This window comes from Diceros bicornis, chromosome 23 (genome assembly GCF_020826845.1).
Source record: "Diceros bicornis minor isolate mBicDic1 chromosome 23, mDicBic1.mat.cur, whole genome shotgun sequence".
Lineage (NCBI taxonomy): Eukaryota > Metazoa > Chordata > Mammalia > Perissodactyla > Rhinocerotidae > Diceros > Diceros bicornis.
In genome coordinates, this window is record NC_080762.1 from 34271578 (window position 1) to 34297608 (window position 26031).

Below are 26031 nucleotides of genomic sequence, written 5' to 3' on the forward strand. Positions count from 1 at the left end.
TTGCTGTTGGTTCATTTAAAGTGCATCTCATTGAGGACACAAGTCAGTTTGTCCCATTCCTGGTATGTTAAATTGGATATGTTGATTATGATGTCTCTGATAGATTGGAGAGACATCTTAATAACTAATCTGTTGTGTGGAATAAGGATTTTAATCCTACCAAGTTGTTACAAACAACTTTGCCCCAAAGGTTTATAGCTTTATGCAGAAATTGTATGGCTCTTATTACTGCCCCAGCTGCAAGTCTCTCTGGTAGTCTATCTTCTCCCCATATTGTTCTGAGCCCTCCCTCTGCAGTCCTCTTCCCACCCCTCCAATCCCTAGCCCACAGCTTACTCTTCTGCTGCCCTCCTACAGCTCAGTCTTTTCTATTTTTCCCTTTGATTCCAGCAAGTCCTTCATCAGCAAGTCCTCCTGCACTCTGAACCTTTCACAGCATGCTTCCTATCCCAGCGGAGTTAACTGAAACCTAGGCTTCCCACCATCTCAGGACCCAGCACTCCTGGGGGCTCTCTTCATTGAAGAAGGATCCCTTCCCTCTTCCAAGGGATCTGGGGACAGCATTCTCCTACCCTCTCCTGCATCCAGACAATTCCATTTCCACACAAGTCTCTGAGAGCCATGCCATGCCTCTGTACCACCCTCTAAATCTCCTCCTGAGTGTCATCTGCCAGATCTTTCCTCCCATGATCTTGGCACCTGGTTACTTTCTTTTCTCTGGCCCTTTTCATGATTCTTGGGGACTTCAATATCCATTTAAAAAAAAAAAAAAAAAAAACTTCTCCAAGAGTACCACATTTCCTTAACATTTTAAACTCTAAAGATTTTACCTCCACTCTACTTTAGCAATCCACATCCATGACCACGTCTTGGATCTTATCGTCATCCAGAGAGTTCCACATTTAAAATCCCAAACTCCAATATCCCCTCATCCTTCAAGTTTCCTCCCACCTGAATATACCTGCAATCTTTGATTGCATCATGCTGAAGCACCTCAACTCTTTCTTCTTCTTCAAGTACATGAAGTATACAAACTCCTTCCCTGTGCAACTGCGATATGGTCACCTCCTCAACTCCCATTGCAAAGACTAAACTAGAATGATCCACTCACTTACATTCTCTTAATCTTGTACTGTTGCTAAGCCCCTCAGGAAAAATCATAATCACAAAGAGCTCCTGCTTCCCCAGTTTCCCAACTGCTCCTCCTCCAGCCTTCCTCATCTCAGTCACAGCACCACCAGCCACCCCAGCTTGCATACCTAAAATCTAGAAGTTAACATTGATTCATCTCCTTCTTTCATCGCCAACATGAAATCCATCTGCAACTGCTTCAGACCCTGTCTCCAAAGCGTACGCCAGCATCCAACCACTTGTCACCACCTCCATTGCTAACACTAGAGTCCAAGCCACCATCATCTCTCCCATGAATGCCCCCATCACTTCTCAGATGGCCTTTCTGATTCCACTCTTGCCTCACTCTGCAATACCTTCTCCACCCGGGAGCCAACATGATCTTTTTAAAACATCATTGCCCTGCCTAAAACCTTCTAATGGCTTCCTACCAGCATTAGAACTGAAGTCATTATCCTTGCCTTCTTGACTTATAGAGCCCTAACTGACTTCACCTCTGCCTACCTCAGGTGCCTCAGCTTATCCCACTCCTCCTCTCATCACACTGGCCTTTCTCTCTTGAGAGCACCAGACTCATTGCTGGCATAAAGCATTTGCATTAGCTTTGCCTTTGCCCCAAAGGACTTACCCTTGATATCCGATGCCTGGCTCCCCTGCTCATTCAGACCTCATCTTAAACATCACTTCCTCAGAAAGGCCCCTCTGACAATCAGATCCACAGAAGCTCCCCAGTCCCTCCCTGTCACATCATCAATTTTACCTGCATAGCACTCAGCCCTGGTATCATGCTTATTTACTCAGTTGTTTGCGTTTGTCTTCTGCCACCAGAACGTAAGCTCTGTGAGAGCAGGGACTTGGTTCACCACTGTACTCACTAGCCCTAAAATGTTGCCTGGCAAAAAGTAGGCACTCAAAAAGTGTTTGTTGAATGAATGCAGATTGGAAACAAACACAAATTTATGGCTCACTGTGTCTTCTCGTCAGTAAAGTGGAGAATAATATTACCTAATTCATAGGATAATTATGAAGATCAAAGTGTATGAAGGGCTTAGAACAGTGCCTGGCACGCTGTTTGCTATTATTATTATTTGTTAAATAAGTGAAATAACAAAAACAAAAGGGTTAGAACCCAGTAGAAAAAACCTTGCTAAAATAACCACATACCGATTCATTAATTTCATATAAAAATTAAGTATTAATTGCCTTCTATCTTCCTGTTGCTATGAGTGGCACGGCAAATATAAAAAATAATATAGAGTTTCAGTCCTAGCAGAGCTTACATTTTAGTAAAGATGACAGATTCACAAACAAAGATTTAAGGCATGTTATAAATACTATAATATAGATATGTATGTAATGCATTGGCAACAATTACTACCACAAGGAAAATCCAGGAAGCCTTCACCAAAAAGATGACATTTGAGCTAGACCTTTCTTCCATACTGAGGAAAGAAAAAGCATTCCAAGCAGAGGTAACAGCATTAGCAATTACAGTCCATGCCTCAGTTCCCCTGCACCCCCATCCGCCCCATTCATCCTCCCACTTGTAAACCCAGTCCCACCCCTGCTCCAGTGATGAGGTGGCTCAGTGACATCACAATGTGTCCAAGGCCATAAGAGACCAAGTGGAGCTACAGTTCCCCTCTCTGGGCCACCTACTCATTTCACGTGAAGCAGGTATATGTGTGCCTGCCCTGGCTCCCAAGCATTGTCTACACAGCATGCTGAAACTCTGGGATCCACTTGTCTGGCCATTTGACACACATGGAACAAAAGAAAGCCTCCCTCACCTTACTCTGATAATAATTCAACATCATCACTGAGTTGAAAATTGGTTAGTCACTCCTTCTTTTGCACTCCCAGGGACTTTGTATTTCTGAAATCCTTGTTTACCTGACTGAGTCCTCTCCCAAACTGTATACTGCTTAACAGCCTCACTCCACAATACTTTCTCCACTCAGGAGCCAACATCATCTTTTGACCATCCATGTCTTTGTAGCTTTTATCACTGCACAGTGCCTGGCATTGACCACGCCCTCAACAAATGTGTCATGATGAGTGAATGAATGAATGAACAAAAGAACCCACAAGTGAATGAATGTAAGACTGTACCCATGCTTTTTATTGTTATAAGTAATATTATATACATATATGCAAAGATATTGTAGTCTATATATTATCCCACATATCAATATTACTTCATGTGAAAGAAAATATTAGAAAGAATTTAATAAAGATACTATGAGGAAGTGCAGCTATGACCTACAACTATCTCCTGGGGCTTTGGGGGGAAAAATAAATAAAATTTGAAAAAAAAAAAAGATACTATGGTATATGATATCTGAGCATACTAAATGCAAAAATAAACTATGTTAGCTATCTAGCTATAGAGAGATAAATCTATGAAACAAAAAAAAGCTGAAAGTTTATTTTTAGCTAAAAGGAAAATTAGGGCCGGCGCTGTGGCTTAGCGGTTAAGTGCGTGCGCTCCGCTACTGGCGGCCCGGGTTCGGATCCCGGGCGCGCACTGACGCACCGCTTCTCCAGCCATGCTGAGGCCACGTCCCACATACAGCAACTAGAAGGATGTGCAACTATGACATTCAACTATCTACTGGGGCTTTGGGGAAGAAAAAAGGAGGAGGATTGACAATGGATGTTAGCTCAGAGCTGGTCTTCCTCAGCAAAAAGAGGAGGATTGGCATGGATGTTAGCTCAGGGCTGATCTTCCTCACAAAAAAATAAATAAATAAATAAAAGGAAAATTATTATTCTAATTATTATTGCTCTTGCCATGTATAGACAGTAGACATGTAACCACCTGATGCCATCACTAAATAGGAAAAGAAAGTTCTGTTTTATTTTATTCTCAATTTCCTGCCTTGTTTTCAAAGTATGTTTCATAAAGGAGGAAATAACCAATAAAGCCAAACTCAATGGGAAAAAAAACATATGTGTTTATATATCGTGCGTTATTATCTACCAAACAGAAGAGTTGCAGGTAATTAGAAATTGTTGGCTTAAAATGACCACGGTTTTTGATCAGGAGCCACTTCTCCCTGTACTGGCAGATTTCCACTCATTTGCCCCAATTCTGTTTGCTTGCACTGGGTCTGACAAGGGAAGAACATGGCCAGCTGGTTTCCAGAGCAATATGCTCCCTGGTCTGAGGAAGGCCTGAGAGACCTGTCATAAGACAGCTGCCTCTATCTCCCCAACCAGCCAGACATAAGCTGAGCAGAACAAAACCTTGAATAAAAAAACCTCGACTTTTCATGCAAGGACAAAAGGTGGTTATTAGGCATACCAGGAAGGGTCTTTTATAGCTGGTAATTACGTATAAACTGGGGACATATAATAAGAAAAAATCATTTCCCTCTTCATTTACTTAAAAATGTGATTTCTGCAGTCATTATATAATTACTGGTATTTTTCAGTAACATTATTAGGAATAAATGGGCTACTGTTTCTGAAATTATCATAAACATAAAAATACTGAAACTTCTTTATTATAACTGGTTGTTGAGTAGGTAGAAAGGCAAAGTGGTCTGTTTCTCTAAAACAGCAAACTGAACTTTCTTCTACGGCAAAAGGACTCAATCTGCCATCTTTCTCCTTTAAAAAAGTGATTCCTCCTATTTCTCACATATTCTTTCAAGCCCTCCATCCTGCTTAAATTCCACCTCAAACTTCTTGCTCTTCATTACTGCTGGCCTGTAAGGAAATCTCCCACAGAACCTAGAATCCCATAGTTTCATGCCCCCGGGCAACAGGGTAGAAAAGAAAAGAGCAGGTAACAGAATCCCGTTTTTACTTTCTAGGCTACTTTGAGGGCTTAAGCAGAGTCACCCTCAACAAAAGTATAAAGCAGTAATTTGTTTTCTCAGACCTTTCAACATTTTTCTTTCTCTGTCTTCTACTCTCTCTATAGTCTTCATTCTTGGAGATCCTCACATAAAAATCTGAATCAAGTTCCAGGTATGCACATTATCTGTACCATGGGAACCTCCTTCCCGCATCCAAGCTAACAGTCCTGTGTTCCATTTCCAGCTATGTGTTCCAGACCCAGCTATAGAGAAAGCAAGTGGTAAGCAGGTAACAATAAGATCAACAAATTCCTGCTAATATGTTCATTAATGTGCAGGTCTTTGCTCCTCCCATCCTCGCTCCCAGGTAACATCATACCTTAACCCGGTTACGATTCACGAGTCTGCACAAGTCTCCCTTAAGGGAGAATGGCACTGTTGGGGGTGTCAGACACTATAGCTGGAAGAGGAAAATATTTCCTCAGGCCGACCTTTCATCTCTTCTCAAATCATACCACACAAACATCAAAATTATGCCAGGGCATAAAGCTGACACTGTTTATAATTGTTGTTACTTTGAAAGTTTACAGCTTTCAGGGAGAAAGGAGGAAGGGAGGAAATCTCCCTCTGAAACCCTGGTTCCAGGCTCTCTCTCAAAGCAGTGTCAGAATTTCAGCAGCCAAGTTACAGCTGTGCCAAGAACTTAGCCACAGCCCGGGCTAAGGGTGTGTGAACTGGCTAATGCCACCAGCTGCAGAGACCCGAGGTTTAAAAGGTAACAGAAGAAATAACAAATGCAGAACAAATAGTAGACTTAGAAAACCACTATTTTGCATCCCTAATGAAAGAACGGATCTTAGCAAGTTTCATCAGTGGCTGCCAAAAACATTAGTTGAAAAGATGATGACTACACCTGAATCCAATAGTCGATCTTAGCACCACTAAAAGTGGGACATGCACACATTACACACATCGTGATGCAATACAATAAGTATGTGGCATCACCTATGAAGTAATTTTGCCCCCTCCCCCACATAAAAACAAGGACCCTAATCTAATCAATCCTCTAAATGTAACTACCAGTTTGCAGAAAATATGAGGGGTAGAGAAATGTGTTAAATAACACGAGGGGGAAACAATCAGGCAGAAGGCAGATTCAGAATGTGGGAAGTTATAAAGGACAAATGACCTGGTTTCTTCAACAAATAAAAGTGGGCGGTGGGGGGGGAAACTATTATAAATGCAAAAGAGCTTTAGAAACATGAATCGATGCAATGAGTGGATCTTGTTTAGATCCCAGTTCAAACAAATTCAACTCTAAAAAGACATCTTTAGGACAATTGGAGAAATTTCAACACGGAGTGGGTATTAGATGACATTAGGAAATAAAACTCAATTGTCAGGTGTAAAGTATTAACAGGTGAACTGATACAATGCTTGGAATTTACGTTCAAATACTAAGCAAAAGCCAATGAAACAAGATTGCTAAAACATCAGGAGGGTCATTTTACCATTCTCTCTACTTTGGGGAATTTTAGAAAACTTCCATAGTAAAATGTTCTTTGGTGGGTTTTTTTGTTTGTTTGTTCATTTGGGTTTGGGTTTTGGCTTTTTTTTACAAAAGTTACAGGACAGCCTTGATAAGTATTAGGTAGTCACATCCCTCATCGTCGTTTTTTTAAGGTCTGACTTAATTCAGAAGATCCAGCTCATCGAAAGAAGGGACAGTTCTTTGCACAAATCCTAGAGAAGGTAAGTCAGCCACTCAGCCAGGTGTTTAGGAGCTGGCAGCTCCAAGCAGAGGAGGGAGGGTTGTGTGAAATCTTGGGACCTTCCACAACTGGCTTGACAAAGGCAACACTCCGAAGTTCCTCACCCCGAGAGCACAGACCTGCTGCCTGGTTTCCCACCCCCTCCTTGCCAGCTGGCTGCAAGGGTCTACGAGCCTGTGCCCCCGGCTCCCAGGAGCAGAGGGCAGGAAACAAGAGGCAGCTCCTCTTGCAGATGGAGCCAACCATCTCCGAGCCAGCTGTCCTCCTCCTAGGCTCCACACCGAGAGGCCCAGAGGGCTGACGGCTGATCCCTCTGAGCCAGCCAGCCTGGGGACACTCCCCACCATGGCACCAGGGGCTGGGATCCGGTCACTCTCCACCCAGCAGTGTACAATCCCACTGGACTGGGCAGATTTATCAAGTTATTTCATTTTTATAAAGACAATGTAAGTTAGGAAAATTTGAATGTGGACTTGGTACTAGATATTGAGGAATTATTCATTTTGCTTGATATCATTATGATATTACAGTTATGGAGGAGAATGTTCTTGAGGCAGACTAAACTATTAAGGGGTAATATGTCATGATAACTATAAAGTACTTTAAAATACTTCAGCAATGACAAATGCCAAAATGTTAACAATTACTAAATAATGTCACAGAAGTAGACTTGCTAAGTAAAATTTAAAAAGGCAATGTAGCGCACGTGAGCATATGCACAAACCCAGCACAACTACTTTCATATTTTGCGTATTACTTCCTAGTCTTTATCTAAACAAATATATATTCTTAAGTAACTGCAATCATAATGGGGAAACATTTTTATTCAGTTTTTCTCACTTAATATTTTCAGAGTTTTCCACTGTTGTATCTTAATAATTATTTTTTACATTATCTCATAATATTGATGCTCCCTAAATAACCATACCTTAATTTTGAATATTTCATTGTTTTTTTCTCTAGAGTTTAGTGCTGCAGTGAAAAACCATGTGCATATAACTTTATGCTTTTGTTAAATTGTTAAATTGTTTCTCTAGAATAAACCCTCAGAAATATGAGTTCTGAGCACATATATATATAGCCCTGGCAAAAGTTTTCCACACTGCTGGACAAATGATTTTAGTGACATCAGTAAAATGTACTTCCATCAACTTCAGAATGTTACTAACATTTTCTTAGCTTTTTATCTAATTTTTATATTTAAGGGTATTTTAATGTGCATATCTTTGATTTCTATGAGAAAAAACATGTTTGCACATCTTTGTTGACCAGCAACTTGGTTAATTCTTATCGCTTGCCATTTAGTTTTCAGAATCATGGAGCTTTCTCATAAATTTTAATGAGCTATTTATATATTGCTATCACCTTCTGTTATTGGCAAAACTAATATTTTTCTTAGACTACAATTGTTATCTTTAGTTAATTCATACATTCAAATTTATCAGTCTTTTTTTCTCTTTTTTAGGCTGTATTTCTCAACAAGACAGAACACCTCTAAGATCATCCTGACCTAAAGTACATTTGCCAACAGCCCATCAACGCAGTGTGATACTACTGGCCACTTTGTAACTGTCCTGTCACTAACACACTTGACTCCTTACTCTCTCTCACCCTCCCCTACCCAGTCACAACATCCTATCAGTGTCACCTCCTAGATATTTAACTCTGTCCTCTCCTCTCCATCCCTATTACCACTGTCCCTCATCATTTGTCCCCTGAAATGCTGAATGCAACTGCCTCCTACCTGGTCTTCCTGCCTACAAAACAGTCCTCTCGCAATGCAAACCGCCTGTCAGTGCTGGCTTAAATCTTTCAGAGACTCCCTTTATGGCCCCTGCACAACTATCCAGTCTCTCAAAAACAATTAGCCAACATGCTTTGAATGTTTACCCTGTGCTGAGCACATTGCAAACATTACTTCAATTAATGCTCACAAGAATCCTTTAAATACAATGCCATTGTTGTTCCCATTTTACAGATGAGTACACTGAGGCATATCGAGGTTATGTTATTTGACCAAGTTCCCACAGCTAGGAAGATGCAGAGCCAGGATGCAAACTTGGCTCTGCCTAACCCCAAAGCCCACATACCCTCCTAGCCACGGCACCACACTTCCTCACAGAGGGATCCTCATCTCTCAGCAATACTGCCTGCCTGTCGCTCTGCCCACCAGCAGCACTGTACCGCCTGGAATTTCTCATGTACATCTATGCTGCTTCGCCACTCAGTCCCTTCTCTCATGCTGTCCTGTCTGTTGGAAATGTCCTTCCATCTCTCTTTACCTTTGACCTATATGACTCCTATCCATCTTTTAAGACTCAGTTCAAGTGTCATCTCCTCTGGGAAGCCTTTCCCCATATAACTCCTTCCCTACCCTTACCCTTTTCTTTCTCTGACTGAAGAAGTACCTTTCCTCTGTGCTTACCTCCATTATTATACCCAGCACGTTGAGTCATCAATTTCTGTTCCTGTGTTTGCCTCCTCCACTGGACCATGAGCAGCTTGAGACAATAGTAATCGTCCTGTGTTCCCAGCCAGTGCAGTGTCTGGCATACAGCAGGCTCTCAGTGCTTCATAGCGTTCAGAAGAATGAAAAAATCGAGTGTTTAATCAATTAATTCTCAAATATTTGTTGACTATCTATTTATAAGGTATTATCCTAGGGATATTTTTAAAAGCAAATGGCATAGTCCATGCCCAATATATGCATTTGACAAAATCAGTGACAGTAAGTATCACAGACCACCCACTGTGGAAGTTCAGAGGAGGAAGAGACCACCTTGGGCTGGGACAGTCAGAGAAGGCTACAGAGAAGAGGGGAGATTTTAAATGGGGGTTGAAAGATGAATAAGGCTCAGAAAGCAGCACCACCTAGCAATCATCTAAGTCTAACGTTTGAGCAAATGCCTAGGCTAGGGACCACGGCTAGCAATGAAAGGCAAAGCTGAGAAGTTGATCTTCTTCCTCTTGATCCTGAGCTTTCTCAGATCAGCTGTTCCCTTATCTGAGTGCAAGATGCCAGATTCAAGTTTTATTCCAGGGCATTCAACCTTTCAGTGATTGAGCATCTCACCTTAACTCTCAGACCCTCTCCTAGGACAGAAAATTGTGAAAATGCTTCTAAATAAATTAAAAACCTAGAGATTGTTAGATCATGAGATACACCAATAATGATAAAATGTCAGAAACATGTGCAACCCCATGTAATGAATTCAACAACTATGCTAAGGTCATAGAGGTCTTCCTGCAAAATACATGTCATTCTGTTTACATCAAACACAGAAAACTCATTTACAAGTGAATGACATTTTCATCTATGTTCCTTGGCCAAGTGCATCTCATTTGCATTCGTTTGTTTCCCTACTGGAGCGCTTGCCACTATCCTACAGCTGGTGTGGGTTGTGCTCTGTACCTGCTACTTACCATAGGCCCACACTCCAGTCATCTGGTTACAGGTCTGAACCATAATCTCAAAGATGGTTTCACATAACGTACTTTTAAATAATATAAATCGTAGGGAAATCAAAATTTGATGGTAGTGTTCCCAGGAAAAAACCTTAAAAGTTCAAATGCACATGCACACAAACACATTCTCCATGTTAGCCTAACATTGGGATTCCCATGTTGCCCGGCCTGGAGAAGTACAGTTCTAGCTAAGGTCTCCCACGGATTCTTTGCCAAATTCCCAAGAGAACCAAAGAATGGGATGGAGGCCCCATTGTTGTCTTCCTGTTGGAGGAAATGGATAAGAGCTAAGGTGCTCTAAGTTTTCCAACCACAGAAAGAGCAAATTGAGCAGTCAGCCAATCGCCCATCTCCTAGAGGCTGGTCTGGTTCTGACACTGTCCTGGCCAGCTCAGAGTCCCCACTGACCACCTCCCCACTGTAATCAAAGCAGTGACATCGTCTGAAAAATACCTGGACCCCACCTACAAAATCACTTAGCACAAGTTCTTCATTGAAGCATTCTTTATAGAAAACAATCCAATTGTCCATCAATAGAACAATTGGTTAAATATGTATGTCTACCATGCAGCAGAAAAGAAAAAAAAAATGAGAAAGCTCTCTTTGGACTGCTGTGGAAAGACCTCCAGAGTATATTATTTAAAAAAAAAACCCATAAGATACAGAAAAAAATCTTTAGCTTAAGAAGAGGAGGAAAATAAGAATATATCCATTCCTGGGTGTTTATACTTATAAAAAGAAACACTGGAAGTATACAAGAAACTAAAGTAAATAGTTACAAAGTACAGATCCAGTTACAAAGTACAGATCCAGATTTTGTGGGTTCTGAAACTCACAGGATTTGGGGTGGCCACTTTAAGAAAAAGAAGACAGAATTCAGTACAGGTCTTGGAAAGAACTCGTGCCAGTGAGCATCACGATAAATATACCTCTGTCATTACCTCTGGGAGGACAGGAGTGTACAGAAATGAGGTGGGACTAAGACTTCTAAATATAAAGACTCCTACTTATACAGTTTTTATCTTTGAACATCTGAGCATATTACCTATGTAAAAAGCAAAATTAACTTTTTAAAAATGCTTATATCCAGGCTCCAGTCACTCAAGGTCTTGTTCCTTCACCACCTCCTTTATTCTATCTCAAACTTTTTGTTCTAGTTTGGTTTCATTCTGCTGCCTTGTATCTATTGGGATTCTGCCTCAGCCTTGCTCTTTCAGATGATAATGTGCCTGGCATTCTATTTTGATTTTGCTCCTCTATTTCTCTCTTTCTGATGATCCTTGGTTCTACCATCAACAGAGCAGCTTCATGCCAACCCAGCCCCACCCCTGCACCCTGCCTGACCCAAACTCCCAGGAATCCAGCCTGCTACATGTGAAAAGAGTTTGAAAATGGACTAAACTACATCATGGTCACGTGATCAATCCCAAGGGATGCTAGGAGACTCGAAAATTTTTTAGGTCCTAACTTGGGAATTGGGTGATTCTCTGGCAGTGCATAGATAGTCTTGAAATTTTCAACAGTCCCTATCATACCTTCCTCTCTAGAGTCTTGAAATTTTCAACAGTCCCTATCATACCTTGCTCTCTAGAGTCCTCAAGACCACAGATGGGCCACTCTAGACTCACCCTCATATACACATCTTTGTGTTTAATAAGACCAAGCCAGACTAGACTAAACTGAATCCAGCCTTATAAGGATTTACCAGAATTCAAATAATTTCAAGTATATAACAAGCCAAAGATTAATTTAACTAATTTAACTCTGGTTCCAGCTGAAAAAGCCTGGGAACGCATTGACTTTTCAGCTCATATCATCATTGTCCTGTAAAACATTCATTGATTCCGGTTATAAAGGATTCAAACTGAATTTCTGGACACTTCCTACATCAGATGACAGTGTTTTAAAGATGACATACGGCATGTCGAGAGCGAGGCTGTGGGAACATTTCTAGCTAGCTGTGCAACGTAAGCTTCATTTCCCTTATCTGTAAAATAGGTTGTGATAAAGATTAAATGAGATAATGAAGATTTAATAAAATGAGTTCTGTCAAAAAAAAAAAAAACCCTCAAGGCAAAGCTATTTTTTTTGCTCACTTAATGATGAGAATATTGGCCAATATGAATATCACGAAGTCCCAAAGTACCAATTCAAGGCAAGAATACACATATTGATTTTGGAAACAAATCTCGGGCATGATATACGTACAGACAGCTATAGATGGCAACCCAGTACCCTGAAACCACATTTCAGCATACTAGTTTTAAATAATTCAGAAAATCTATCCTTTAAATCCCCTAACGTATTTTCTTTTCTGTCTTCTTGGTTGCAAAGGCATTTCTTTCTCCAGCTTTCTAAAAATTACAAATAAGCTTATAAAATGCGACATCTTGCATTCACTCATTTCTCATTGGGTTGACTTTTAGCATACCTGAAAGCATTTTGTTGCTCACAGATGTGTTCTTCTATGGTCCAATGCAATCAAGTTAGTTTAAACCTGACCTGGTCATGTCTCCATTTACCTTAAGGTGATTATTCAGGAATCAACTGCTCATTGTCAAGTATAGAATCTTATCTTTTTGCCGGTTGTCAGAGATTCGAAAAAAAAAAAGATTAAAAACTATCTTTGACCTTCACTATGTTCTTATGTAAAGCCATCTGCTATTGCATCTCTCTTCACTATATCTCCTGTCACATAAGACATTTCCACCTAATGCTTCTACTCAAATCACTGGAATTGAGTGTCTTCCATTCAAATACAACTTGCCACAAAACGTTGGATTTTAAATCATTCTCTATTTAAAGTAACTTCCAGGAACATCACTGTGCTTACAACATTAAAAGTAGGAAATGCGTATTTGCAACCATTTCCTACAATACTGAATTACACAAAAATGTATGTGAATACAAAAAAATAGAGAATACTCATGAAATCTGGATATTTAATATATTTTATTTTTAATAAAGATTCCTCACTCTACATGAAAAAGTTCCTCTTAATCTGTTTGATTTTAATTACCAAAAATCTGTCTTTTATGCTATTGCTTTTATATTTTTTAATGAACTCATACTTTAGTTTTTATCTACTTACATGAAATGCTAAAATTTAAATAACTATAACATATTGTACTTGAAATAAAATCAGTGTCTTCAAAAGGTTTACACACACACATACAGCCCACCCCATCGCTGTCCCTTTTTGAAGGCTCCTCGTACGGTTTGCAAGCCAAAGGCATTAACAAGTTGTCTGCCGTACATGGGTTACACCTAATTTGAATTAAACTACAGTCGCAGATGACAGAAGCGCTCCTTTCATCTTTTGTAGGAAGGTCACCCAGCCCAGAGCGAGCGCCACGCTCCTTCTGGAACTAAACACGTTGGCCCCGCCGTCTGTTGAGTCCTCCCCTTCACAACTCACACCTGGGTGGCCAAGGGTCACGTCTGACCTCCGGATGGCGCCAGCGCCTCTGCCCTCTTCCCTTTAGGGAAGCAGCAGATGGCGAGGGCGCGCGGCGCTGGTGCCGCAGCTCCCGCCACAGCAGGGCAGGGGCACTTAAACAAGGACTAGTTCGGCGCCTGGAACTCCCTCAGCCACCCGCTGGGAGCCGCGGGGGGTCTTCCTGCGTCGCCCGCCCATCCGGGGCTCGCGGACTGCGCACCTAAACGCGGCGAGACTCCCACACCTCTGCTCCGAACCCAGAACCCGCAAACTCCTGTCCCCGGGGAGAGCGAAGCTGTAAGCCTCAAGAGCGCCACACACACACACAGGCTGACGCCCCAACACTCACCCAAGTGGGGACACCGCCACTGCGGCCGGGGGCCCGGGAGGCCGCGCCTGCCTGGACCTTCGCGCGCAGCCAGCCCGCCACCAATAGTAACCCTGGCTCCAGGCATGAGCCAATGGGAGCGCTCGGTCTGAAGAGGCGCAGCCAATCACCGCCCTCTCAACTCTGGAGCCCCGCCATCAGTACCACCACCGCTCCTCCAGCCCCGCTGAACCGGCGTTATAACCTGGAGCCCCGCCGCCGCTCGCCTCCTTCCTTCAGAGTCTAGACAGTAGATAAACTTTCCGCGGATAGAGCCTTGCGGAATTGCAGCTCTTGCTGTATGCTCCGCTGTCTGCTCGGCTCAGGAGGGGAGATGTACGCATTCAACTCCGCTGCATTCCTCTGCTCAAACTCATCACTCACCGTACAGCAGGGAATTTCAAAAATTAGTGAAAACAGACGAAGAACATTCTTCTCGCCGCTCACTTAACCGCTATGAACCATGTGAACCAGTGTCTGAGCTTAAATGGAAAGATAGCTTAATAAAGGGTCTGAGGAAGTTTCTCCTTAGCAAAAGTGTGAAAGGCCTTTCTTTACTGAAGTTGGTGCGAGTCTGTCTAGGGCTGGAAGTGAACCAAGAAGAGAACGAGTGCCCTCCAAAAAGATGTTAATGCTTAGAAAACGGCATCAACCCTTATCTCGTTCTTTGATGTCTTGGAAATGAAACCCCAAAGAGTTGCTGGAGTTATTTTAATATTGTTGGGAGATTGCTATGTCAGGCTTGATTCTAAGCAGTTTACCTGCATCAATTCATTCAATCTTCACGACTACCCTATTGCTTATTTCGACCTGTTTTACAGATGCAGAAATTGAGGCAATAGAAAGACTGGCCCAAGATGCCACACTAGTAAGCAGTAGAAGCAAGCTTAGAACCCACGTCTGCCTGATTTATTTAGATCAGCAAAATGTTTTAATGTCCAAATTAACTAGACCCAAACAATCTAGAGTCTTTCACTTCTAAATTCGTGAATCTTCCTATCTTTTCTTTTTTTTTTTTTTTAATCTTTTGGTACAAAATATTCAGTTAAAATCTCGGAAACTTCCAATGGCTTTAGCATAACCCTCAAAGTTAGCTGGGGTCACCAGGATGAGAAGGATTGAGGGTGGGGGGACGGGAGTGGAGAAAAAGAGATGCAAGACTCAAAGAAGTAATCTGAGAAACACTAGTTCAACTGAGCCATTTAAAATAAGTAATATTATTGTTACTGATTGTATATCAGTGATTTGACTTCCCCATTGAAATAAATAACTGCATTAATTATGTATGATAGTGTGCACATCCATGGCCAATATACAGGTTATCTGAGACAATTATAAATGAGAATTACAAATGACCTGTGATTAAGATCCTTTTAAACCTATGTTCAATTTTCATTTTTTATATTGAAATTTATTCTAATAATATAGTAGATATCAATTTACTAAGGGAGAAACAGAAGGCTAGGGTTTTTGTTGGTTTCATTAAATCTTTATCAATTCTAAGTGTATTTCCTTTCACCAAACTATTTTTAATTTATTTCTTTATAGGTTATTTTCATACAAGACAACAAGAGTTATAGGACTTAGTACTGAGCTAGGAAATGGCAGAAGGAAACATGACTTGTATGACTGATGAAACTTTTCCTATGTTTCAAATCTGGGCAGCCTTTCTCACTTTCCCTGAGGACTTACATGATCTGATTTCAGAAAAGTTTTCCAATATTTCTCTATAAGGATGGATTTGGCTTCAAGCAATAATTGCTTCAAAGGGCAAGACCAGCTACTAAGCAGGCGGTGAGAAGCCCTGGGCCCCTGGATCCCAGGCTGAACAGGCAGATGCTTGGGTTCCCTTCCAGTTCTGTGTGGCAGGGCCATCACTGAACCTGGTGAGGCAAGCCCGCTGTCATCCTCTTCAGAGAAGAAAGAATTGCAAATAGCATAAGGATCTAGCACAGAGGAGGCAGATGGTAGTATCATCGTCAACCATATGTACATGTTAACCCGCACATATTTTTTGTTTCTCATTGGGCTTCCTTTTATGAAGCAAAATATTTTCTGGTCAGCTGACACTAAAAAACCTATAATTCTTAGCGTAAGTTTTCTCATAGAAGAAACTTTTCCGACACATAGAAGTCAGATGCCCTCCCCCACCACCCATGTCTCCTGCTGTGATGGGTCAGAAAAAGTCTTTGCCAGCCACCTGGTGACTGAGGCGCTGTTCCCAACTGGGGACAGCAGGGTGGAGACTGCTGCAGTACTCAGGATTCAGAAAATAAAGGGCATTTTTAACAGAGATAATTTATCAGGGTCATATCCAGACCCTTTGGTGACCTACTAGAACCTCCCCACCAACCTCCGAGAGGAACACTGCAGACCTGGGCTCTCAGGTTACCTGCCCTTAGCTAAGGGGATGACTAATGCTCCACTTCTACATAACTCAGTGAAATTCTCCCTGGAGAGTGGGGGGGGGGCGGAGGAGGAGGGCAGGGGGCAAAGAAGGAAGGAAGGAAGAAGAGGTAGGTGAAAGGATGCTTTCCAGTTTTAGCCCACAAAATTATATTTTTTATGTCCTTCCATTAGCTAGCATTAATTTTTCAGACCCGTAAATAAAGTCACCGCTTCTAACTTTGCCATTCTAATTATGGGTTTCTCAGTGACCTTGAAGAGTACTTTTTCTCTTCTGTAAAATGAGACCCATATCACAGTACCAGAATGTTGGAAGGAGTAGGCGGAGAAAAAGAAACCTACGTAGAGCAAATAGATCAGCACCTCCAATAAAATAGATTCTCTTTTAGTATTTGTTGAAGGAATATTAAAGTGTATGAATCATAAAAGGCACTGAGCAAGTTTCCTTTTTTTGCTTCCCAAGGCAAGTTCTGTCGAAATGGTATATAAAAAGAAATAATGATTCTACAGTCCTCTGATTCTTTTTGATGAGGAACATGTGTGTGTTTTTTCCTGAAGGTCATTAGCTTCTTTCCATAAACAAGAAAACATTTATCATAATTAACAATGGTTTCAGAAAACAATTGTTTTGCCTGCTCTCCGGGAGCCTGTGAAATGCACATATTGAAAGTGGTATATTTCCCTATTACAACATTGCTTAACATTTATTTTATGAATAATCAAAGTATTCAAGTGTCCTATGGCTTATTTTATTATGGAGTCTCCTTGAAAATCGCTTTCAAATTAAACTATTTCTTTAAAGGATCTGCTGAAATCGCGAAGTGAACAAACTCTCGTTTGTATATTTATTTTTATTAAAGATTGCACAGACTGGAACCAAGACCAAAATAGTGAATCCACTGTACATCATTCATTATAAAACGACATACATCACATTTGTATTCTACCAAATAGGACATTTTCTTTAAAATTATATACTGCGTGCTCTTAGATTCATGCTTTAGATATTTTACATTTGTCATTATTATCTTATAAATAATTGCAACTTGACCAATTTGTACACCTGCTACCACTATATAGTCAATGAGGCAAGGCGTCCTAGTCTTTGACACCAGAACAGATGAAATGGAAACAAGTGTATGGATGTCACATCTAGCGAATTGCGACTACTGTTTTGTCTATGCAGTGAAATGCTAAAGTAAAATACACACACAAAACATCGTTTCAAAAGGCACAATTTCCTCCACAGAAAAGAACGATTTTAAAATACGTGGCAGTTAAAATCGGCGCCCTCGAGGGCTCTGTGACTTCACATTAATGTGATCCTAAACCTCGAGAGCAGACCGCCTGGGCGGTTGGGGGGAGCCTGTCCGCGGAGTCCAGAGACCTGGAGCGCGCCAGGACCCGCCGCCCTCGGGCTGCTCAGGAGGCCAGATTTCTTTAAGATATCTCTAAACCTTTGCTCTGAGTTTCAGCATCGGACCTGGGTCCTCTCACTGTTCCAAATCTGGTGCCCGACCAAAATAAAAACGGTTTCGTTAACCAGGTCCTTCCTCTCACCACCGGGTGATCCTCTTCTCCCAGAACAGAACCCCCACTTCTTCTCTCTGTCCACGCCCCCCACATACACCCCTTCCCGGAAGGACTCGTTACGAGTCGCGCCCGCCGCCGCCCCCGGCCTCAGGGTCGCTCTGGTCGTCCGTGAAGCACACGTCCACGTCGCTGTCGTTGTCGCTCTTGGGCTCTCCAGGCTCCGGGGGGTAGTCAGGCTCCGCGCCCGGGCCGTCGCCCGCCTTGGCGAGCAGGTTCTGGCCGGGGTGGCGGGACTTGACGTGGCGCTCCAGGTCCCGGCGGCGCACCAGCACCTTGCCGCAGAACTCGCAGCGGTAGGGCGTGTTGCCCTCGGCGTGCAGCCGGATGTGCTTGTTGAGATTGCTGGGGTCGCCGAAGGGCCGCAGGCACACTTTGCACTTGAGCGGCTTGTAGCCCGTGTGCGTCCGCATGTGGATCTTGAGCCCGTACTTGCGCGAGTACAGCTTGCCGCAGTAGAGGCACAGGTGGCCCGTCTTGGGCTTGCCCGCGCCGCCGCTCCCGCTGCCGCCACCCCCAGGACCACCCGCCGCCACGACGGCCGGTGGCAGCGTCCCCGCGTCCAGGCGGCCGCGCCCTTTCCCGGCTGCCATCTCGGACAGCTGCTGCGTGTGCATGGCGATCTCTCGGTCGATGCCAGCCAGGGAGCCCAGCTCCGCGGGACTTAAAGCTGCGGCCGCCGCCGCCGCCGCGGGCCCGCTGAAGTAGGAGATGGACTCCGGATACTTGAGCAGCCCGCCGAAGTGCAATTTGAGCGGGTAATAAGCGGCGGCGGCCGGTGAGCCGTAGAGAAGCTCCCCGTTGTAGACGGTAAAGGCCGGCATGACGGCAGGCAGGTGGCTGCACTCCCCACCCGGGTAGGCTTTGAGCCCGCCCGCGTCGAGGGCGGGCAGCGCGCAGCGCTCGAGGGGCAGCCCGGCCGCCGGGGACAGATGCGCGTAACGCGCTCCCGGCAGCGCGGCGGCAGCGGGCGGGGCGCGCTCCACATGCTTGAAGGCGGACGCCTCTTCCGGGGGGCCAGGGAGCAAAGGAAAGCCGCGCAGCGCCCCGGAGCAGGGCAGGCCAGGCGGCGGCGGCGGCGGCGGCGGGTCCCCCGCGAGCAGGCATTTGGGATGATGGTGGTGCGCGTGGTGGTGATGGTGGTGGCCCGCGCCGCCCGCCGCCGGGTTCTCTCCACTTCCAGGGCGTCCGCCCGCCCGGCCCCCGCCCAGCAGCCTGCCTAAGGCCAGGCCGGCCCCGGGTTTGCCGCTGCCCTCCTCCCGGTAGGGGTCGCCGTGGACGGCCGCGGCCGCCCTAGCCAAGCCGGCGGGCTTGAAAGCCGAGCGCACGCCGGGATAGAAGGCCAGGCCGCCGCCCCCCGCTGGGGAGCCGCCCACGATGCCGAGGAAGTGGCCGGGTCCCCGGGCGGCCCCGCTCATGTCCAGGGCGCGGTCCGGCTGCTCCTTTCCCTTCTTGGACGGCCCCCACTTGGCCGGGGGCGGCGAGGTGGCCAAGGGCGCGGAGGAAGCCTCGCGCTTGATGCTCTCTCGCGCTGCGCAGGCCTGGAGGGGCTGCTGGGCCTGCGGGTGGGGCCGCAGAGTGCCCGCCGAGGCGGCCACGGAGAAGTCAGGCGCCGGGGGTTTCGGAGAGAGGCGAAGGCCATCCGCGGCCGGGGCAGCGCCTGGGCGAGCCGCGTGCTCGTGGTGCAGGTAGGCCCGGCCCCCGCCGCTGCTGAGCACGCAGTGGAAACGTAGGTGGGCCTTAAGGCTGTTGGGGTATCTAAACGTCCTCCAGCAGTACCAGCAGATGTAGCGCTCCTCTCCTGGGCGAGAAAGAGTGGAAAAGCGACCCCGTGAGAGGCGAACGAGCGAGAGAGAAAGAAAGCGCACCCAAGGCAAAGCTCAGGTTTTGACCAGCTAGATGTGGGGCGAAGTAGGAGTATTCTAAGGTCCCGGCGAATAAGTGAGTTCGGTAGCCTCACTGTAGTAAGAGCCCCGAGAAGCCCCAAATGGCCGACTTTGTCACCATCTCCATCCTCTGGAACTACTCAGAGGCCAAGAGGGGTGACCTGGGCCTTTCCAACGAAGACTTCCTCGGGGCCATCCGAGCAAATCTTCGTTGGGAAGGCAGCGCTCAGGCGGGCTGGCCGGGGAAGAGACGTGAGTAGAGAGCAGCTGTTGCTTTAAATCAAGTGTTGAGGCTATGCTGTGCCCGGGCCCATCTGTTGGCGTTTGCAGAATAGGTGGCGTATGTCAAGGAGTTTGGATAAACTGAACAAAGGCCAATCTAATGGTCGTGAGCGCCTCATTACCAGGCGAGACAATATCCTGTATGTATGGGCCATATGTAATCATTCCTTTTTATAGAACAATGTCTTTTATGTCCACTACCCACCCTTCCCACCCCTCCCAGCCTTAAACACTTTGCCTGAGGTTGTCTTGGAGCGTGACCAACTGAAGGACCACATAGGGACTATGATTTGCTATTCTTCGAAATTATTTGTATCCTTATTCCCTCTTTAATCCCATTTAATTTGATGGGAGGAAAGAAAAAGTCTTATGTCCTGATATTCTAAAAACTGAAGGATGATGTTGCATTAGCTTGTCAGTTGTTCCACCTGGTAATTAATTAACTCCTAGATAGCTGCACAAATCCAAGCTTAGTAAAGTCCTTGGAAAAGATATATAGTTTTTTTATTACATGAATATATATATAAGTGATATAGATACAGATACTCAGCTTTTAATAAGTGCACATTTCTCTACCAGGAACCATATATGTGTGTTTTTGGTGTAAACTCTTTTGGGGGGTTTAATATTATTAACCTTAGTTGTTTTTAATTGTGCTAGGGTCTGTGAACATGATCAAGAGACACATGTATGAAACAGATTCTGATCACGTGGTGGAAGTTAATTTTCACTAAAAACGGTCAAGTTACATCTGTACAGAGAACAGTGATCTTGCAATTGGGTTTCTTTTTAAGTGTCATGGTTGACAATACTGAAGGAAAGGATGTCTGAGAAAGAAGGTGAGCCACAAGGAAGTATCCAAAGTATATGTCGGTCTCATTAAATTTAATGGAAAAGTTAAATTTTCCCTCCTTGCACACAAGCAGCTCAACCTTCTAAGACATGACTACAGAAACAATGGGGAAAAAATCCCAGATCTTCCTCCCTTCATGTATTTTACTTCTGGCTTTGCATAAAACATGTACTTCCCGCAGATAACTAAGATGGAAGTTCAAGTAAGGAGCAGTTTATTCCAGCTGAAGCCAAGGGAGAGCAGAAGGAAAAAAGAGGGGAAGAGGATTTGCCTATGAGACCCAATCCTAATTGTTTAGGAAGACAGATAAAATCATTTCAATACTTCTGTTACCTTGTATTGAACAGCCATGTAAAATAAATCTTGAAAAAAGAGAGAAGAGACCTCCTAGGTTCTCTTGGTAGGTATGTTGATTTAATATCTTAAATAACTTCCCTTCTCCTCAGTTCAGAACCTCCCTCTTATCACCCCTTTTTAAAGAGCGTTTTCAGAGGCTGACCCAGAATGACTCAGCTCAATGCAAAGCCAAGTAAGCTTTGTTCCTATTGACAAAGGGTCAATATATTCTTAATCTTACTATGGAATTGAAACCCACTGGAGTTAGTCACTATTGGAAGAATAGCAGCCGTCCCTACTTATTTCTTCCTCTTTTCAAGATTTAAGCAAATGTATGCTTTGTGTTTCAATATGTTCCTTTTTCACTTCATCCTAACTAACTGACATGTTCTCCGGACTCTGAAATTCAACCTATGCCAAAAGTATCAAACACACTTCATAAGTGACTTTGCCTCCTCTCCTTTATGTAACTCTAAGGTTGTTAAGATTTCAGGCATCTCAAAGCTGGGGCAGTCGAGGTTCGAAATAACCCATACATTCTCCAAAAGGAAAAGGGTGTCTATTTTGACATCTGTTACCATATTATTTATGAGCTCGATTGGCTGAAATGAAAACACAAGGGCCACCACTCAAACAAGTTGCTTTTGTACTACTTGAGAGTAGCAAAGGAAGAGTGTGTTCTGTGCGGAAATGCCTGGCCCCTGAAGGCCAGAAGTCCTCAGGATTGTTCTGTAGTGGCAGATTTGAGAGTTCTCCACGATGGGGTTTTTGTCACGTTTCTCTTTTACGGGAAGAAGTTGACAAGAGAATTTAATATAGTGTGATGCAAGGAACAAAGTAGGATAATTTGTTGTGAATACTGCACATACAAATTTACCCACAAAATCGATAGAATTAATTTACAGAAGACAGCAGTACTTTGAAGTGAAGTGATTCGTCATTCTGAATAAACCTCATTCTGCCTTATTCATGAAGTGTTTCTTTATTCCCACATTGGTATTAATTTCTTTAACCCTATTTCTAAAGGGACAAGATTCAGCAGGCAATACAGGAGGAGACCATGTTAAAATATTTCACAGCATTCATTATGTTGACTTGAAGTATAACTGTCTCGAGGAGAAATTACAGACAAACTAAAATAATTAGCAAGAAAAAAGGAAGTCAAAGAAGCTTTGTGCATGAAAAGGGAGCCTCAAGATGTAACTGTCTTAGCACCTCCCAGCTTTTTTCCACAGGAAGTGTTCCTCAGTGTTCTGGGGAAGGTTTGAAAATGTTTTTCTTTTTAGTTGCTGCACCTTAATTTGCATAAATCCGCTCTTGGCTTTGGAAGGGATCAAATAAATCTGAGAAGAAACTGGGATACATCCCAGATTCAATTTAAGTAGGGAGGAGGAAGTGAATAAATACTATTTAAATGGAAGGGCCTCAGTACCTGCCAACTGACCAACTTTAAGTACCGTAATGCTTCTAAAATGCTGTAGAAATACATTACTCTCCTTCCAATCAGTGGAAAAGAGATGTCCCTCCACCTTCTACAAGCATTCCAGGTTTGAGGTATGCTTTCTGGAGCTCATGATGTGATTACTCTAATATGTTAAGACTTCTTTGTTGATTCTTAATTGAGTAAACAATTGTCTCTTTGGGTATACAGTAGGAAAGGATGACCCCCATGAAGTTCATAAAGAGTATTTTTTCCCCTGCCATCGTGAGCCGGATTATTATTGTCGCTGTCGTTATCATTTACTGTTGATTTTAAGGAGGTAGTAGTTACGTCGCCTTTCTGCCTGCACAGAGAGGGAGCGTGAATTCAGTTTTACAAAGCACAAGAGAAAGGCCCTTCAGGTCTGGGGACACGCCCAAAGACCGGAGGAGGGCTGGACTGTCGCCCACCCGCGCTGGCCCCAAGACCCTCTCGCAGGCAATACCTTTCTCGTCGTGCGTCGGAGTTGCAATTGTGGGGATGTCGAACCACTGAGCCAAGGAGTTGGAATACCACACGGTCAGCTCCTCCCCTGGCTGGACGTCTCGCAGCGCTCGGTAGAAGATCTGGGACGCAAGGAACAGGACAGCTTGCTGTCATTTCCTGGGTAATTGGTCAAAAAACAACTGAGAGGAAAGGTTCGAATCCCCGCTCTGACGCTGTGTGACCGTGGAAAAGCTATTGGACCTCTCTGAACCTCATTTCCCTCATTCTTCAAACGGGGAAAGTAATAGTATCTGCCTTATAGGGTTGTTGGGACCTTTAAATGAGACCTCTAGCTAAAGCGCTTTGCTCTTATTATTGCCGGCCACCTCAGTGACAGTTAGGTAGATAGATTTGGCAGTGGGGGGAGCCCACAGTACCTGTCCTCCGGGTAAGTCTGCAATAGCTTCGAGAGTCTGTTCCTGGGGGTTCCTGGCTGCCCGGATTAACCCTATCCACTCCAGAGGGGAGCCCCCCGACTCGTCCACCAGCTCCCCTCTCACCATGCGCACCTGCAACACAAGCAGTGGTCGTTCTCCCCCGCGCCACGGCCAGACCCACAGCCCAGAGGGAAAGTTTATCCTCCACCCCACCCGACTCAGGAAAGTGGTTGTATTCGCTTTGGCCAGCCGGCTGTGGGCTACTGAGAGGAGAGTAATTCTTTAGGACCCTTGCTTGGGGGAGGGAGGAAGAGGAGAGGCTGGCTAGTATAACAGTCCCCGCTCTTCTCCACCTTGGCAACACGTGGAGGTGAGAACATCCTCCCTGAGGGGCCGGGAGCATCTTGTACCAAGACGTCCCCGACGCCCACCCCAGCTCTGCCTCTTGCAGTTCTGAAAGCAGCCCTAATACCCGGGTAGAGACGTCTCGAAGTCAGTCCGAGAACCCAGTGCCCGCATACCCTCTCGTGCCTCTCCATTCTCGCTGCACCGCACCGAGGCGCGGACGTGCCAACGAGCCCGGCAGCGAAAGTGTCTGAACAAAGCGGTAGCAAGCTGGCCGGCTATTTAAAAGCAATTAAAGCGCGTTTAAAGAGGAAGGCGTGGTGCGGGTAAACCCGGCTTTAGACCCCGGGGAAAGATGATTGCGTGAGGAGCCAGATGCGGGTCCCGCTGGCTGGGCACCGGAGACGTTGCTTACGAGACAGCTCCAGGCAGCGGCAAGCCAAAGCTCAAGTCCTCTCCTCACCAAACTCCGCGCCCTTGCGCTCGCGGTGCCAAAAGGCGCCCGCCTGGATTAAAAAGGCACAGTGCATGCCCGGCCGCGTCACTCCGGGACTCTGCCCTCCACCGGATTCTCGCCTGCATTTCCCGGTCACTGTTTGCGACCTTTGCGCGCTGCGACGCCTCCGGGCGGGGGCCTTTAAAACCCCTCTCTGGCCCGGGTCGCGACGCTGTTTGGGGAGTCAGAGCTGGCGGGTTGGCCCTGACGCCTCCCAGTTGCGACCCTGGACTCCCTGAGCCCGGCTGCAGGCCCCCGGACCCGGTGCCCGCGCGGGTGGGCGCTCCTCGCCCTCGGAGCCCGCGTCGGAGCCCGAACCTGGTTCAGCCTCAATCCATTTACCCCCAACCCGCAAGCAGACACCCGCGGAAAGGAAAACTGGGGGTGGGGGGGGCGGAGGGGGAGGACCTGCGGAAAGGAAAACCGGAGGGGGGGGCCGAGGGGGAGGTTCTAGGAACTGAGAGTTCCCCTAGGATTAGTTTTTCAGAGGAAATGAGATTAAATTATTTTAAGGTAAATGTAAACCTAGATTAGCATACTGAAGGGAAGAAGGTAAAAAAGTCCTCAACGACCTGCGCGTTGTGTAACAGAGAGAAGGCGCGTGTGCCGAGAGAGGCGAGGGAAGGGCCGCCTCTGCGAAGGAGACCCCCGAGTTCCGGGAAACTGCGGGGTCTGAGTGGTCCGGCACGTAAAGAGCCCGTGCACCCCACCCGGAGGCTGTCCCCTCCGCCACGTCCTGTCCCACAGCCCGGCCCACATCCAGCTCTCAGTTAACGTGACTGGCGGGGAGTCATTGAAGTCCCCAACCACCTGGCAGAACTGGCAGGTTCCGATTCAATCACCGCTTTCCTCCACTTGCCCTATCGACCTCTTTCCTGGGCCGGGGCAGAGGGAGGCGAACGGCAGGGGGCGGAGGTCGGAATGGCTAATACCTTTTTCTTGGGCCCGGGTTCCCTGCGGTCTGACAGGTACTTGCCCAGCTTGAAGGTTCCGGGCACGGGCCCGAGGCGCAGGCCGGCCGGGATGCAGCAATCGGCACTCACGCTGGTGGCCGGAGCGCGGGTGGTTCCGTGCATTGCTGCCGCCGCCGCCAGGCAGGCGCTTGGGCGCGCAGGTCCTCTGCAGGGCGCGAGTGACAGAGCCCGCGCCGCGCGCGAGCCAGGGAGCCGCGCCCCGACGTGCGTCTTCCGCCCGCGGAGTGACGCGTCCGGGCATGCACTGCGCCTTTTCAATCCGGGCGGGCGCCTTTTGGCACCTCGAGCGCAAGGGCGCGGAGTTTGGTGAGAGAGTTGTGCTGCGAAGCAGCTGCAGAGTCCCACCCGAGAGGGTCACATGGAGTGGTTCCCTCAGCCCCCTGCATAATCGAGGCCTCTGAATGGCTGGCGCACAATGGTCCAGGCGACCTTCTCATTGCTAAAAATCCAATTTGTCAAGGGCGAAGAAAAGGCGCTAGTGAATCAAAGGTCCGGCGGGACCATTAATCCTCAGCATGGGGTATTGTCCTCGAGACAGTT

General features: G+C 45.6%; 1 protein-coding gene and 1 long non-coding RNA gene across 2 annotated transcripts in view; both read right to left on the bottom strand.

Moving 5' to 3' along the window:
- The window catches only part of LOC131420505 (uncharacterized), a 127562-nt gene extending 113568 nt beyond the window's left edge, over positions 1-13994 (bottom strand). Inside the window, exons 1-2 of the long non-coding RNA XR_009223548.1 lie at positions 13963-13994; positions 9135-9279 (exon numbers count right to left, since the gene is read on the bottom strand). This is a non-coding gene — a long non-coding RNA (uncharacterized LOC131420505). The remainder of the gene's footprint in view (positions 1-9134; positions 9280-13962) is intronic.
- A 3203-nt stretch (positions 13995-17197) lies between these two features.
- PRDM13 (PR/SET domain 13) lies at positions 17198-25623 on the bottom strand. Its single transcript, XM_058566855.1, has 4 exons — positions 25450-25623; positions 23677-23808; positions 23259-23379; positions 17198-19777 (listed from the first exon to the last, which is right to left on the bottom strand). The coding sequence occupies exons 1-4, from the start codon at positions 25591-25593 to the stop codon at positions 18036-18038; spliced, it is 2139 nt and encodes a 712-aa protein (XP_058422838.1). The 5' UTR covers positions 25594-25623; the 3' UTR covers positions 17198-18035.
- Between the last annotated feature and the right edge of the window lie 408 nt (positions 25624-26031).